At 45.9% G+C, this 17,174-nt stretch overlaps 1 protein-coding gene across 1 annotated transcript in view; it reads right to left on the reverse strand.

The window, feature by feature from the left end:
* Positions 1 to 456: 456 nt before the first annotated feature.
* si:ch73-267c23.10 (serine incorporator 1) overlaps positions 457 to 17,174 on the reverse strand; it is a 162,568-nt gene continuing 145,850 nt past the window's right edge. The window contains exon 10 of the mRNA XM_047348351.1: positions 457 to 1,616. Coding sequence (XP_047204307.1) covers positions 1,481 to 1,616 — 136 coding nt within the window. The 3' untranslated portion in view covers positions 457 to 1,480. The remainder of the gene's footprint in view (positions 1,617 to 17,174) is intronic.

The raw sequence follows: 17,174 nt of genomic DNA on the forward strand, positions 1-17,174 counted from the left end.
CAAGTGTTCATCAGAGAAACAGCCTCGGGGAAGAAACTGTCTCTGTGGCGGCTGGTTTTAGTAAACAGTGCTCTGTAGCGCCACCTGAAGGTAAAAGCCTAAACAGTTTGCAGGCAGGGTGCGTGGGGTCTGCAGAGATTTTAGCTGCCCTTTTCCTGACCCCAGACTTGTATAACTCCTGGATAGAGGGAAGGTCAGCTCTGATGATTCTCTTTGCAGACCTGATTATTCGTTGCAGTCTGGACCTGTCCTGTTTGGTGGATGAGCCAAACCACACTGAGATAGATGAAGACAGGACAGACTGAATGATGGCAGTGTAGAAGATGACCAGCAGCTCCTGTGGAAGGTTGAACTTCTTGAGGTTCCTCAGGAAGTACAGTCTCTGCTGGGCCTTCTTCTGAACATTGTCTATGTGTGAAGACCATCTCAGTTTTCGAGAAATGGTGGTTCCTAGGAACTGGAAGTGGTCCACAGGAGATATAGTGTTGTTGAGGATGGTGAGGAGGGTGTGTGGGGGCAGTATTCTCCGAAGGTCCACCATCATCACCACCGTCTTGAGTGGCTTAAGTTCCAGGTGGTTCTGACCACACCAGTGTACCAGCTGGTCCACCTGCTGTCTGTATGCAGACTCATCACCGTCCTGGATCAGTCCAATGACAGTGATGTCATCTGCAAACTTCAGGAGTTTCACAGACTTGTCCGCTGAGGCGCAGTCATTTGTGTAGGGGGAGAAGAGGAGTTGGGAGAGAACACATCCCTGGGGGGTGCCAGTGCTGATGGTTCGTGTGCGGGAGAAGCTACGCCCCAACCTCACCTGCTGCTGCTGGTCTTTCAGGATCACTGACAGGTGGAGGACAGTACTCTGAGCTGTATGAGCTACTGGTGGTAGATGTCTGGGTTGATAGTATTAAAGGAGCTGAAAGAGCCCACTGACATCTTCCTCTGAGATCATATGTGCAGGCAGGGGTCTGGAGATATATGTATGGCAAGAATTTGTGTATGAATGAGATGTGAAGAAGTTGGGTTTAGGTGTGCACTGTTGCTTTTTCTACCTGCAGTAGAAGCCATTCACATCCATCAGCTCTCGTGTTTATGTTTCAGTCATCTTAAGTAAATGTTAAGCTATTTACGAATCCAATAACAATGCATTTTTTTAACAAGTGCACTTACGCAGTCTTATTGTATGGGCAAAAAGACATAAAAATAAGGTGCATAGTGTTGAGATAAGACCTTTAAATGATACATCAAATGCACTCCAAGCTGTATGTTCAATGACAGATGTTTCCGTGGATTACTTGTCTACACATTATTTATGTCTTTGGCAGACTTACCCAATCACCATTTATAGACACAAAAATCTTGATCTATCCGACAGATCAGCCATCCCAGTTCCATCTCTACAAGAAATGATTCTGTCCATCAAGTTATCCCTTCTGGCAGACATATGGGGAAAAGGAGAAAGTCTGCTGGGGGAAACAGATCAGCTAAAATCTCGGTTGGTAAAGATCATGGGGGCCACAAGGGTCCAGATGTAAAGGGCCAAACACAACCAGCTTGAGGAGACCTTTACCCACACTGTAGGCCACTTGCTTGTTATGGTGTAGTCTGTATCTGGGCTGTGAAGTGCAAAAACACACAAAAAGATCCTTCTTTACATCTTATTCATCAGGAGTACCTCTCTGGGTGTGTATTACTACATACCCAAAAGAATAAACAAGCATATACTATAGGAATAGTTTTCATTTTGTTCATTACATGAATTAATTCTTCTTATTATTCTTAATTGTTTAGAATTCATCTTTATGTCATCGTCTATTCATTTTTTCCAATTAATTACATGCACTGTTTAATTTAATGGATAAATCAATCTATTTTAAAACTCTTACTTTGTAGATTTGTTAGAGCTCACAACTATTATGTTCATTTCATGTTAGTTAAGAATTGCTCAAAAACCCAACTGAAAATTGCCAAACAGTGATGAGGGCCCATACAGATAATTGAGTCACTGTGGACTTAACCAGATAAGACAGGTGTTAATTGCAAGGAGATCAATCTCCTTGTTTAGTGTTTTATTTAAATCCAGTGTAAGTTAATGATGTTAACAACCGTTATGATTTGGCAACTGTGGTATGCATCAATAAATATTCAAATTGTGAAAATTCTATTTTACATTTATTCATTCAGACTATTGTCCTTTAGTTTTTGTGCTTAATGATTTAGTTAAGTTTAGAGCTGCACAACGTATTGAATAGCAGTTGTCATTGTTACATTAATGAGATTGTTAGATGCAATTTTCCATTTGAAGTACAAATAATTCATTTGTACAATATTTTTATTATTATTATTAATAGCAAAATTATGCAATTTGAGTTCATGAGATGAAGATTTACCTTTGCAATTTTAATTATGATTCCAAACAATGATGTTACATCGCTAAAAAATCATCAAAAACTGACATGCACATCTCTTTTGGAGTTTGTTGCACCAAATGCTTTTTTTGTGGCAGAAATTGTGTTTTAAAAGACCTAACTGACAATCTAACTGATAATCAAAAAAACAAAAAAAAAAACAATTCAAAGACCAAATAAATATGTTTTTGTCTAATACTTTGAATATTATTTTTAGTTCTCTGTCTAAAATATAACAAACTGACCTTTAAGCTTTGATCTATCACCTATTTTTTTTTTTTTTTGAATCCATGCACATAAACACTAGGGTGACCATATGTTGATTTACAAAAAAGAGGACACTTGGTTCGGCCTCGAGACATAAATTCAGACAGGCTTCTTAGAGGTTAATGAACAGGGTTCATTAAGCCTCAATGACACAAAAATAACTTCTGTAATAAAATTAAATCTGTAACAAACTGTAACAAAATGATGGCTATCTTTTCAAATAAATAAATACATAAAATTAAATAATGTTCTAAATATGACCTCTTTTGTATTAGAAAATAGGCGACTGTGGCTCAGTAGGAAGAGTAGTCGTCTTGCAATCAGAAGGTTGTGGGTTCAATTCCAGCTTCCTCCTGCCATAGGTCGATGTGCCCCTGGGCAAGGCACTTAACCTCAAGTTGTCTACCGATCTGCGTATCGGTGTATGAATGTGTGAGTGTTAGTGAGTGCGATTGGGTGAATGTGGCTCTAGTGTAAAGCACTTTGAGCGGTCTGTATGACTGGAAAAGCGCTATATAAGTTCAGTCCATTTAGCATTTATTAGAAAATACATCTTCAACAAAATGTATCTTAATTCCGTTTCACTGTAATAAATAAAGTCTCACAAAGATACTAATTAAACAAACAAAAAGGATCTATAATTTTTATCTTTACTTGTCTTCTTCATCCTGCTTTTCTTCTTCATCCTCCTTGTCTGCCCATCCATATTTTGCTGTAGAGCTGATCTTTTGTAGCAGTTTTTCGGTTGCTCAACAGATGCGCATAAAGGTCTTTGCAAGAAGTGTCTTTGAAATTGTATTGCCCTAATACAGGTCCTTCTCAAAATATTAGCATATTGTGATAAAGTTCATTATTTTTCATAATGTCATGATGAAAATTGAACATTCATATATTTTAGATTCATTGCACACTAACTGAAATATTTCAGGTCTTTTATTGTCTTAATACGGATGATTTTGGCATACAGCTCATGAAAACCCAAAATTCCTATCTCACAAAATTAGCATATCATTAAAAGGGTCTCTAAACGAGCTATGAACCTAATCATCTGAATCAACGAGTTAACTCTAAACACCTGCAAAAGATTCCTGAGGCCTTTAAAACTCCCAGCCTGGTTCATCACTCAAAACCCCAATCATGGGTAAGACTGCCGACCTGACTGCTGTCCAGAAGGCCACTATTGACACCCTCAAGCAAGAGGGTAAGACACAGAAAGAAATTTCTGAACGAATAGGCTGTTCCCAGAGTGCTGTATCAAGGCACCTCAGTGGGAAGTCTGTGGGAAGGAAAAAGTGTGGCAGAAAACGCTGCACAACGAGAAGAGGTGACCGGACCCTGAGGAAGATCGTGGAGAAGGGCTGATTCCAGACCTTGGGGGAATGCCAAAATGCCAGAAGTCCAGTGTCAAGTACCCACAGTCAGTGATGGTCTGGGGTGCCGTGTCAGCTGCTGGTGTTGGTCCACTGTGTTTTATCAAGGGCAGGGTCAATGCAGCTAGCTATCGGGAGATTTTGGAGCACTTCATGCTTCCATCTGCTGAAAAGCTTTATGGAGATGAAGATTTCATTTTTCAGCACGACCTGGCACCTGCTCACAGTGCCAAAACCACTGGTAAATGGTTTACTGACCATGGTATCACTGTGCTCAATTGGCCTGCCAACTCTCCTGACCTGAACCCCATAGAGAATCTGTGGGATATTGTGAAGAGAACGTTGAGAGACTCAAGACCCAACACTCTGGATGAGCTAAAGGCCGCTATCGAAGCATCCTGGGCCTCCATAAGACCTCAGCAGTGCCACAGGCTGATTGCCTCCATGCCACGCCGCATTGAAGCAGTCATTTCTGCCAAAGGATTCCCGACCAAGTATTGAGTGCATAACTGTAGATGATTATTTGAAGGTTGACGTTTTTTGTATTAAAAACACTTTTCTTTTATTGGTCGGATGAAATATGCTAATTTTGTGAGATAGGAATTTTGGGTTTTCATGAGCTGTATGCCACAATCATCCGTATCAAGACAATAAAAGACCTGAAATATTTCAGTTAGTGTGCAATGAATCTAAAATATATGAATGTTAAATTTTCATCATGACATTATGGAAAATAATGAACTTTATCACAATATGCTAATATTTTGAGAAGGACCTGTACTTTGGACCTGGACATTCTGCATTGCAACCTGACCGTAAGTGATTTTGGATTCACTTCCATCGACTGTGGCTGTGCTCCTGGATTTCTCAACAATCTGCCTCTGTGAGGACTATGACCAACTGTGGACCGCTTCTAGTAGGATTACTTCTTCTTGGACTGACGTCTCTCATTCTCAATGGTAAAACCCCTTCTGGAGTATTTACAACCCATGACGAAAGTAAGCAAAGTTTGTTTGGATCTTTTGGGACATTTCAAGAAACTCTGAACTAATCAGAACTTTTCTCTCCAGAGAATCTGTGAAGCCTGAGTGCCCACCTGAGCCTCTTCGACTGAACCTTCTGTGCACATTTATTCAAACCTGTAAAAATAAACCTTTTAACTTTTGTGGTTTTCTGAGTGCGTTTGCATGTGGGTCAAGCAAATTACTAAAGATTTGACAAACTGTCACGTAGACCAGTCTGATTTCCTGCAGATGTTTTGCTGGTCTTGTATTCCTGTAACTGGGATTGAGAATCAATGTTGTGGATGCCAAAAGTTTTATGTAAATGAGTATGATGATTTCGATTGGTCAAGAGGACCCCATACACACCAATGCTTTGTATCTGTATAAAAAAGTGCCCTGTACGAACTGAAAGCAGAGAACTTCTGGAATTTTTGATTAAGCTGTTTTGTGCGTTGTAAGAAATAAAAGTTCCCCCTGTGAAGGCTGGGAAGAGAGAAGACTGAGTTTTGTGAACTGCTTTTAGCTCAGTAGTAAGGACGCACTCTTCAACAAATTGGTGGCCCGTACGAGGATGATTCAATCTACACGGAGAGGCTTGCGGTCCCCCCCTCCGGAGAGCGGAGCCTGGGCGGCTGTGGTTCGGGCCCACAACAAGAGGAGGTGAGTTCTTGTCTCTTTTCTTGTTGAAAGAATTTTAGCTGCCCGGACCCTCGACTGGAGGCATATAGATGGAGACTTCTCCTCACAGTCTCCACAGTTTCCTGCATGCAGGAAGACTTCCAAAAAATACAAAGTTGGAATTGGATACCTGGCAGTCTTAAAATAAGGAATGTGCACACCCCGGCATTTATCGTGTTTCCAAGACAGGAATAGTCCTAAATAATAGTGCTTGGTGTTGATACTGGTTTTTCTCGAAGAATTAAGCCACCTTGCAGAGAAATGGCTATTTTGATATGTTAGAAAATGTACATAGTGACCTTGAGATTAAGTAACCGGTGAATATAAGTCCAGGTGAGATTGTGACTCGTGATGACTGGAGGGCAAAAAGCACTGGAAAAGGCCACAGCTGTTGAAATTTTATGTGTATACTATTTGCAGGTTACAATGTTGATATGGCTGCAGTATTTTCTTTTTTTTCCGTTTGAGATCTCTGTGGTGAGCATTATTGGGTGATCGGTGTTCTGCGGAAGTAGTAATTTGATCTTGTTAAAAAGACCAAAGTGAGTTAAGCAAACAATTAACTTGTGAGCTTACACAAAGTCAGAGAATTTATTAATTGGGACATCAACAATACTATAAATTAGGTTTGAACTCCCCGGGGAGGAGAATCAGGTGTGAGTTTGAGAGTGTGAAAGACGTATGAGGTTGGTGTGGTTTATGAATGGCTTTGATCAGTGCTGATTGAGTGAAAGTCAGTGTGACGACTGGTATTTTGTGTGTGATGCATGTAAAGCATATGGAAATGTGCATGTGTTGGCCATATTGAATGTGTGCATTGCTTTTGGGGTTCCATTGTTCTGTTCAGAATGATAACTAAATTAAGTGTGTTTTCCTCTTCTTTCTTCGCTCTGGTGGTTTCTAGATGCTTCAGTTGCCAAATGTCTTATGCTGAATTTATGTGTCAAAATCAGGCATCAGAACAAGATAAAACCTTTATGAAATGGTGAGATAGCTTCTATTAAAGCTTCAAATCCCAGCGTTGCAACCTGGACTGGTTTGATCACAAGCTTTGACAAAGCGTAATTGGATACAAAGGAAAAGAGATCTCCAGCTTGGGTCAAAACACACAGACACACACAGACACACAGACACACACACACACATACATTCTACCACCCACTTCTCTCCCCCCCCTTTATGCCCCTCCCGTGGAGTAGCAGACGAACATTCCATGATCTGGGATCTTGTCATTTTTAGCCTGCCTTTGTGGTTGGATTTAATGTATTTTATCTTAGGCTAAAGTAGCAATTGTAAAGTCAACTCAAAAAAGCGTGTCATTTAACAACTTTTATAGTTGCCTTCGTCAGTGGACTGGTCTCTGAAGTTGGATTGTTTAAGCTTAAAAGATACTGAGCTAAGGCCTTTACAATTACTTCAAAGGCAAATGAGATACCATAAAAAATAAAATAAAACAAGCAGTAAACAGTTGCTTATTAAGTTTAATATCATTTAAAATAAGTATCTGGACTGCATGAGGCTTAATTAGGTTACAAGGACTAAAATCAAGACTCATTTGACTTAGATAAGATAATATTAAATTGTTCTTCAAAAATAACAATAATAATAGATAAATAAATATATTTTAAACAACACTACCTAATTAACATTGGATTTTTGGGAAAAATACAAACAATCTTCCTAAGGGAACGAAAATGAGCAATTTACCAACAGTGATTATTGGGTGTAAGAACCCAAATTATGCTTCAAAGATCCCAAAGATTTCTAAAAAGTGTGAGAAAAGGACACGTGGATTGCCTTCACCATGGCCTGAAAATGGAAGCTTTGACTTGTCTCTATGTGAACAAATGGAGACCCGAATTCAGGGCATACATCCTCAACATTGTAGTACAACAAGGAGACAGCCTTCCACTCGGTGACAACCCAGCAACGTACATCTCTAAACAATTGGAAAGATGGAAACAGGATGCGGAACAGGACATTAACAAGAGTCCTCTACTCACGACCTTATTTCGGAATACCATCGTTGAGAGTATGCCAGCTCCTGTACGGAGCAGACTTGAAGATGTTGTTGCTCTGACATTAATGCCACACAAAGAGTTTAGAGATCATGTGGTACACAATGTAGGAAAATACAGAAAAGAGGAGCAGAAGCTCGATGAACAAGACAAAAATGTACAAAGAAAGCTGGCCCAATTGCAACTCTGAGAGCTTCAGGGAAAAATTAAAGCCAAAACACAGGCTGTAATGGTGAAAGGGGAAGAAAACACCTACACCTTATCTACAACACTTACAGCACCTTTTCCTGATGTGGTACATCCATCACAACAGCCCCGCCAACGCATCCGGTAGTAAATGTCTACCCTACGGTGTGGAATTCATGACCGTTTGGAGCATGAGGAAGACAACAAAGAGGATCCCTATGGGCAAACAGGGGGCGAAATGCTACACCCAGAATATCAGGGAGATGCTGGACATGCAATGAACATGCATCGTGCTGAACAATGCTTCCGAAGACAGAATCCGTACATGGGGCGACCGCGTGGCATGGCCAGGCCATGTCCTCCCAGAGGTCCAACTAACACGTCAAATTTTGGCTACTGGTGGTGCCCAGAATGCTCTACAGGGGAGAATAAGTACCTAGTGGTAAGCGTGGGTGCTGAAAATGAGCCAATGCTAAACATTCAAATAGATAATAAAGAAACACCAATGTTAGTCGATACAGGAGCAGCTTACACATGTGTGAGCCCAAATTATGCAACTAATCTCCCCATGTCTGATAAATTTATATCGACAGTAGGGTTCTCAGTAACATGACAACTAATCCAAATGAAGGCTCCTGTAAGGTGTCAAAATAAGGTGAGATCTTTCCATGTAATCCATGCAACATTTAACCGTCACCTTAACGTGGTGGAGGGGTTTGAGTGCTCAAATGATCCTAGAGGCTATGTTGTCTGGGGCCTAAATGCCCCTGGTAGGGTCTCCCATGGCAAACAGGTTCTAGGTGATGGGTCAGACAAAGAATGGTTCAAGAACCCCTCATGAAGAACACAATATCGAGGCACGTGACGTCGCCCGGTACGGCGGAGCCGGGGTCCCACCCTGGAGCCAGGCCTGGGGTCGGGACTCGTCGGAGAGCGCCTGGTGGCCGGGTTGCTCCTCGCGGGACCCGGCCGGGCCAAGCCCGAACGAGAGACGCGAGGCCATCCTCCAGTGGGCCCACCACCTGCAGGGGGAACCGTGAGGGACCGGTGCAAAGAGGATTGGGTGGCGGACGAAGGTGGAGACCTCAACGGCCCGATCCCCGGATGCTTAGGCTGGCTCTAGGGACGTGGAATGTCACCTCGCTGGGGGGGAAGGAGTCTGAGCTTGTGCGGGAGGTCGAGAGATATCGACTAGAAATAGTCGGGCTCGCCTCCACGCACAGCGTGGGCTCTGGAACCCATCTCCTTGAGAGGGGTTGGACTCTCTTCTACTCTGGAGTGGCCCACGGGGAGAGGCGGCGGGCTGGTGTGGGTTTGCTTGTTGCCCCCCAGCTCAGCCGTCTCGTGTTGGGGTTTACCCCAGTGGATGAGAGGGTTGTATCCCTGCGCCTTCGGGTTGGGGAGAGGTCTCTGACTATCATTTCAGCCTACGGGCCGAGTGGTAGTGCAGAGTACCCTGCCTTCTTGGCGTCCCTGTCGGGGGTGCTGGATAGTGCCCCTCCCGGGGACTCCATTATTCTGCTGGGGGACTTCAACGCCCACGTGGGGAACGACAGTGACACCTGGAGAGGCGTGATCGGGAGGAATGGCCTCCCCGATCTGAATCCGAGTGGTGTTTTGTTATTGGACTTCTGCGCTAGTCACGGATTGTCCATAACGAACACCATGTTCAAACATAAGGGTGTCCATCAGTGCACTTGGCACCAGGACACCCTAGGCAGGAGGTCGATGATCGACTTTGTTGTCGTATCATCAGACCTTCGGCCGCATGTTTTGGACACTCGGGTGAAGAGAGGGGCTGAGCTGTCCACTGATCATCACCTGGTGGTGAGTTGGATCCGCTGGAGGAGGAGAAAGCCGGACAGACTCGGCAGGCCCAAGCGCATAGTGAGGGTCTGCTGGGAACGCCTGGCGGAGCCCTCGGCCAGGGATGTATTCAACTCCCACCTCCGGGAGAGCTTCGACCAGATCCCGGGGGATGTTGGAGACATAGACTCAGAGTGGACCGTGTTCTCTGCATCTATTGTCGATGCTGCTGCCCATAGCTGCGGCCGTAAGGTCTGCGGTGCCTGTCGTGGCGGCAATCCCAGAACCCGGTGGTGGACACCGGCAGTAAGGGATGCTGTTAAGCTGAAGAAGGAGTCCTATCGGCTGTGGTTGGCTTGTGGGACTCCTGAGGTGGCTGACGGGTACCGTGAGGCCAAGCGTGCTGCGGCCCGGGCTGTGGCAGAGGCAAAAACGCGGGCCTGGGAAGAGTTCGGTGAGGCCATGGAGAAGGACTACCGGTTGGCCTCGAAGCGATTCTGGCAAACCGTCCGACGCCTCAGGAGGGGGAAGCAGTGCTCTGCCAACACTGTTTATAGTGGGGGCGGGAGACTGCTGACCTCGACTGAGGACATTATCGGGCGGTGGAAGGAGTACTTCGAGGATCTCCTCAATCCTGCCATCACGCATTCCGTGGTGGAAACAGAGGCTGGGGACTCGGGGTTGGACTCTTTCATCACCCAGGCTGAAGTCACCGAGGTGGTTAAAAAGCTCCGCGGTGGCAAGGCTTCGGGGGTGGATGAGATCCGCCCTGAGTACCTCAAGTCTCTGGATGTTGTAGGGCTGTCATGGTTGACACGCCTCTTCAACATTGCGTGGCGGTCGGGGACAGTGCCTCTGGACTGGCAGACTGGGGTGGTGGTCCCCCTTTATAAGAAGGGGGACCGGAGGGTGTGTTCCAACTACAGGGGGATCACACTCCTCAGCCTCCCTGGTAAGGCCTACGCCAGGGTATTGGAGAGGAGAGTCCGACCGATAGTCGAACCTCGGCTTCAGGAGGAACAGTGTGGTTTTCGTCCCAGCCGTGGAACACTGGACCAGCTCTATACCCTCTACAGGGTGCTCGAGGGTTTATGGGAGTTTGCCCAACCGGTTCACATGTGTTTTGTGGACCTGGAGAAGGCATTCGACTGTGTCCCTCGTGATGCCCTGTGGGGGGTGCTCCAGGAGTATGGAATCGGGGGCCCTTTATTAGGGGCCATCCGGTCCCTGTACGAGCGGAGCAGGAGTTTGGTCCGCATTGCCGGCACTAAGTCGGACCTGTTCCCAGTGCATGTTGGACTCCGGCAGGCCTGCCCTTTGTCGCCGGTCCTGTTCATAACTTTTATGGACAGGATTTCTAGACGCAGCCAAGGGCCGGAGGGGGTCTGGTTTGGGGACCAGTGGATTTCGTCTCTTCTTTTTGCGGATGACGTGGTCCTGCTGGCCCCCTCTAGCCAAGACCTACAGCATGCGCTGTGGCGGTTCGCAGCCGAGTGTGAAGCGGCTGGGATGAGGATCAGCTCCTCCAAGTCCGAGGCCATGGTACTCGACCGGAAAAGGGTGGCTTGTCCTCTTCAGGTTGGAGGGGAGTTCCTGCCTCAAGTGGAGGAGTTTAAGTATCTCGGGGTCTTGTTCACGAGTGAGGGAAGAATGGAGCGGGAGATCGACAGACGGATCGGTGCAGCTGCCACAGTAATGGGGGCGCTGTGCCGGTCCATTGTGGTGAAGAGAGAGCTGAGCCAAAAAGCAAAGCTCTCAATTTACTGGTCGGTCTACGTTCCTACCCTCACCTATGGCCATGAACTTTGGGTCATGACCGAAAGAACGAGATCACGGATACAAGCGGCTGAAATGAGCTTCCTCCGTAGGGTGGCCGGGCACTCCCTTAGAGATAGGGTGAGGAGCTCGGCCATCCGGGAGGGGCTCGGAGTAGAGCCGCTGCTCCTCCACATCGAGAGGAGCCAGTTGAGGTGGCTCGGGCATCTATACCGGATGCCTCCTGGACGCCTTCCTCGGGAGGTGTTCCAGGCACGTCCCACCGGGAGGAGGCCCAGGGGACGGCCCAGGACACGCTGGAGGGACTATGTCTCTCGGCTGGCCTGGGAACGCCTTGGGCTCCCCCTGGAGGAACTGGAGGAGGTGTCTGGAGAGAGGGACGTCTGGGCGTCTCTGCTGAGTCTGCTGCCCCCGCGACCCGGTCCTGGATAAGCGGAAGACGACGAACGAACGAACGATCTTTCCATGTAATCCATGCAACATTTAGTAACTGCTCACAGTTAACTCCATAAAAGTTACAATAAATATCCTTATATCCTTATGTGTAATCCATGCAATAATTATTAAAACACACAGTTGAAGCAGTGAGGAGTGAAACAAGCATGTTCTCATATTCTGGAGCTTGGAGACTGGAGAGGCCTGTGTGGAGCCACATATTATCTGCCACATGTTATCTGTCTTATCTTTTGCAAAAATATTAACAAGTATATCCAAAGAAATGATGTATGATGATTTTACATTCTTTTACATGTATTAAATGAAATTAGTAGTCTTTGATTAACAAGTTCAAAGATGTATGATTGAAATGTGGTTAAGAACTGAGAATTAGAGGAAAAACATTAAGGTTTGACATTCTCAATCAGCTATATATGAAAGAAATATAACATTAATCATTTGTGAAGCATGAATAAAAAGAATGAAGTGATGGTTTTGTAACTGTGTTTTAAAGTAAATACTGAAAGCTGATAGCGAAAATCACTTACTTTGTTGACAACTCATGTTTCAGAGATCATCTCGGGAACCATGCAGGATTCGCAATTGTTGAACAAAGAGGTGATGACTTTGAAACTGTAAAAGCTGAAATGTGTGAGCAACCATGCTCAGCACAACTAGCAGAATTAAAAGCCCTGACTAAGGCATGTAAACTGGCAAAAGGAAAGGTAGCAAACATTTTCACAGACTCGGCTTACGCTCATGGAGTTTATTTGTTTGCTTCTGTCTGGAAGCAAAGAGGATTCAAAAGAGCAGATGGAAGTCCAGGTCTACATAAAGAGCAGCTTCAACAGTCAATTGATGCAAATATGCTCCCCTCAAAACTGGCAGTAATGAAGTGTCAGGCACACCGCAAAGGTAATGAGGTAGTCATAAGAGGTAATAACGCAGCAGATGAAGCAGCAAAAATGGCATCCCGATGCCAGATGGCTATCTTGGCACCTGTAGTGTCATTGGAACCTTTGGTTACGCCAGAAGACTTGATACTGATTCAACAAGAGGCAAACAGCAGTGAGCGTGACTTATGGGCAAAAACAGGTGCAACAATGAATGAAAATGGTTTGTGGAGATCACAAAATGGCCTACTGGTAGCACTGTTAACAGAGCTGATTTCAGAAGTGCATGGTGCAGATCACTGCTATAGAGGTAAGGTGATAGAGAAATTGAGAAATCAAGGGTTTTGGTCCCCATATTTGCAAGCTATGGTAGGCAACTTGAGGTTAAGTGCCTTGCCCAGGGGCACATCAACATATGGCAGGAGAAGGCTGGAATCGAACCCACAACCTTCTGATTGCAAGACAACTACCCTTCCTACTGAGCCACAGTCACCTCTGACATATCCAGACATAACTATTCAAAATCTCAGTCAATGTGACATATGCACTCAAAATAATGTTCGCAAAGGGATAAAATCACCCATTGGACTCTTTCCGGTCCCTGAGGGACCATTCAAACATCGTGTGATAGATTTTGTAGACATGATCAATCCAGTTCAGGGGAAACGATACATGCTGGTAGTGATTGATTGTTTCAGTCGATGGGTTGAAGCCATCCCATCAAAAACACTGGGAGCAGATACTGTTATCAAATTCTTAGCAAGAGAAGTGATTCCCAAATTTGGGATCACATCCGAAATAAGTTCTGATAATGGCTCAGCATTTGTGCAGAAAACAGTCAAAGTTGTTTTGCAGCAGCTACGGATCAAACAAAGTGCAGTCTACCATCCCGAGAGCCAGGGAATGGTTGAGAGAATTAATGGAACCTTGAAAGCTAAGATGAACAAAATATGTGCTTCAACTAAGCTAAACTGGGTAGACGCTTTGCCACTCACACTAATGAGCTATCGCATGCAAATGCATAGGAGCACGCATCTAACACCGCATGAAATGCTGACTGACAGACTTGTGCCTCACTAACTGCTATCCATAGAGCCATCTATTTGCAGGAAAAAGCCAAACATTCCAGTCCAGAGACAGCGGTGAACAAACCAGTGGAGCCTGGAGATCTGGTGTACGTGAATGTGTACAGCCGCAAGTGGCACAGACCAAGATGGGAAGGGCCGTGCAAAGAATTGCAACGGCCATTCAGTTACAGGGAAGTGACACGTGGCATTATCTTACTCACTGCCCAAAAATTCATAAACAAAACAAAGCAGAACTCAACTCTAAGGAGGAAGAACATAAAGGTTGCAATGTTGAAACTGATACAAATAAGTGTTCAACTATGGATGTTGACAGAGGAGGTGTACCAAGCAGCAGCGAAAGCGGAAACGATCTCTTACAATCTGCAACCGGCACCACAAGACACCATTGCAACTAGAAGCGCAGTCAAGCGCAGAGATGCGCAGCAGCGTGAAGGAACGTGACCATCATCCCAGGGAAACGAACAATGACTCAGTGACATTGATTAAGGAGGGAAGATCCATCTCCAACAAAGAGTACAAAACAACGTATTATTACCCAGACCACTACACACCAGTGTTCTTACCAGCAGAAGTAGAATTAGTAAGCCATGTGAATGTTAAAAGCAAGTCAACATGGAAAACTAGAAAACTTCTCAAGACTAGATACGCGCATGCAGAATGGAAAAGGAGGGCTAGCATTACAGACACTGAATTCAAAACAGGGCTGGCAACAGAATACGAAGTGCATGTTAGCCAGGATGGAAGAAGATTATGTAGCTGAAATGTTTAAGAAAAGAATACAGAGTACAGTGCAGATCAGTGTTCAATTACAATGAACATGAAGGATGATGGTTTTGACGTGGAAGTGAGATTAGTGAAGATGGTAATTATGGGTACAACATGGTAATGAGAAATCCAGACACAATCGCAGCAGTATGAGGCGAAGGAGATTTGGAGCATATAGAGGGTACAGCCCTAAATGCTAAAGTAGAAATGATAGGAGGAAGGATTACGTTACACATCTCACCCCAAGAAACTAGAGCTAATTATTTCAAGATTAGTACTCACAAATGACCAACGGCGAATGTGTAGTTGGTACATGGATTCTAATTATCGGATTATAGTAAAAGATCAGGGAAACGTAAAATGTGGTATACAAGTCGTAAAAACAACCTGTGGATGGACTGTGGAAGTATATGTGATAGCTCTTAGACTAGAGAAAACATACGAATTGAGGCTAAAAGAAGCTACGAATGGTGGAATAGTAGAGTCAATTATGCTTCAGAAAGTTCCAGACAAAGAAAGCGTATTAATTCAAAATAAGTGTTATCCACTGTTTACAGTTACTAGTAAAACTCCCACGATTGAGACAGATGAAGACGAACAAGATGACATAATTCTGCCTATGGTAAATACCATGCAAAAATTAATTGCACCCACTACAACAGTAAGCAGAATAGCAAACCCTTTAAACAATACAAATATTACGCCCTCAGTGGCACCCACTAAAACCGCATTAAGCGTGTCACTTGTTGACTGGAGAGTCGCATTAATTAACCACAGTGGAATTGGGGAGATCACTAAGTATGGTAAAACAGTAGAACATGCTAAAAACACTATACTTGTAAATACTACAGAATTAGAAGAGTTCGGTGAGGCCATGGAGAAGGACTACCGGTTGGCCTCGAAGCGATTCTGGCAAACCGTCCGGCGCCTCAGGAGGGGGAAGCAGTGCTTTGCCAACACTGTTTATAGTGGGGGCGGGAGACTGCTGACCTCGACTGAGGACATTATCGGGCGGTGGAAGGAGTACTTCGAGGATCTCCTCAATCCTGCCATCACGCATTCCGTGGTGGAAACAGAGGCTGGGGACTCGGGGTTGGATTCTTTCATCACCCAGGCTGAAGTCACCGAGGTGGTTAAAAAGCTCCGCGGTGGCAAGGCTTCGGGGGTGGATGAGATCCGCCCTGAGTACCTCAAGTGTCTGGATGTTGTAGGGCTGTCATGGTTGACACGCCTCTTCAACATTGCGTGGCGGTCGGGGACAGTGCCTCTGGACTGGCAGACTGGGGTGGTGGTCCCCCTTTATAAGAAGGGGGACCGGAGGGTGTGTTCCAACTACAGGGGGATCACACTCCTCAGCCTCCCTGGTAAGGCCTACGCCAGGGTATTGGAGAGGAGAGCCGACCGATAGTCGAACCTCGGCTTCAGGAGGAACAGTGTGGTTTTCGTCCCAGCCGTGGAACACTGGACCAGCTCTATACCCTCTACAGGGTGCTCGAGGGTTCATGGGAGTTTGCCCAACCGGTTCACATGTGTTTTGTGGACCTGGAGAAGGCATTCGACTGTGTTCCTCGTGATGCCCTGTGGGGGGTGCTCCAGGAGTATGGAATCGGGGGCCCTTTATCAGGGGCCATCCGGTCCCTGTACGAGCGGAGCAGGAGTTTGGTCCGCATTGCCGGCACTAAGTCGGACCTGTTCCCAGTGCATGTTGGACTCCAGCAGGGCTGCCCTTTGTCGCCGGTCCTGTTCATAACTTTTATGGACAGGATTTCTAGACGCAGCCAAGGGCCGGAGGGGGTCTGGTTTGGGGACCAGTGGATTTCGTCTCTTCTTTTTGCGGATGACGTGGTCCTGCTGGCCCCCTCTAGCCAAGACCTACAGCATGCGCTGTGGCGGTTCGCAGCCGAGTGTGAAGCGGCTGGGATGAGGATCAGCTCCTCCAAGTCCGAGGCCATGGTACTCGACCGGAAAAGGGTGGCTTGTCCTCTTCAGGTTGGAGGGGAGTTCCTGCCTCAAGTGGAGGAGTTTAAGTATCTCGGGGTTTTGTTCACGAGTGAGGGAAGAATGGAGCGGGAGATCGACAGACGGATCGGTGCAGCTGCCACAGTAATGGGGGCGCTGTGCCGGTCCATTGTGGTGAAGAGAGAGCTGAGCCGAAAAGCAAAGCTCTCAATTTACTGGTCGGTCTACGTTCCTACCCTCACCTATGGCCATGAACTTTGGGTCATGACCGAAAGAACGAGATCACGGATACACGCGGCTGAAATGAGCTTCCTCCGTAGGGTGGCCGGGCACTCCCTTAGAGATAGGGTGAGGAGCTCGGCCGTCCGGGAGGAGCTCGGAGTAGAGCCGCTGCTCCTCCACATTGACAGGAGCCAGTTGAGGTGGCTCGGGCATCTATACTGGATGCCTCCTGGACGCCTTCCTCGGGAGGTGTTCCAGGCACGTCCCACCGGGAGGAGGCCCAGGGGACGGCCCAGGAC

Source organism: Girardinichthys multiradiatus, chromosome 20 (genome assembly GCF_021462225.1).
Source record: "Girardinichthys multiradiatus isolate DD_20200921_A chromosome 20, DD_fGirMul_XY1, whole genome shotgun sequence".
In the NCBI taxonomy this organism is placed as follows: Eukaryota; Metazoa; Chordata; class Actinopteri; order Cyprinodontiformes; family Goodeidae; genus Girardinichthys; species Girardinichthys multiradiatus.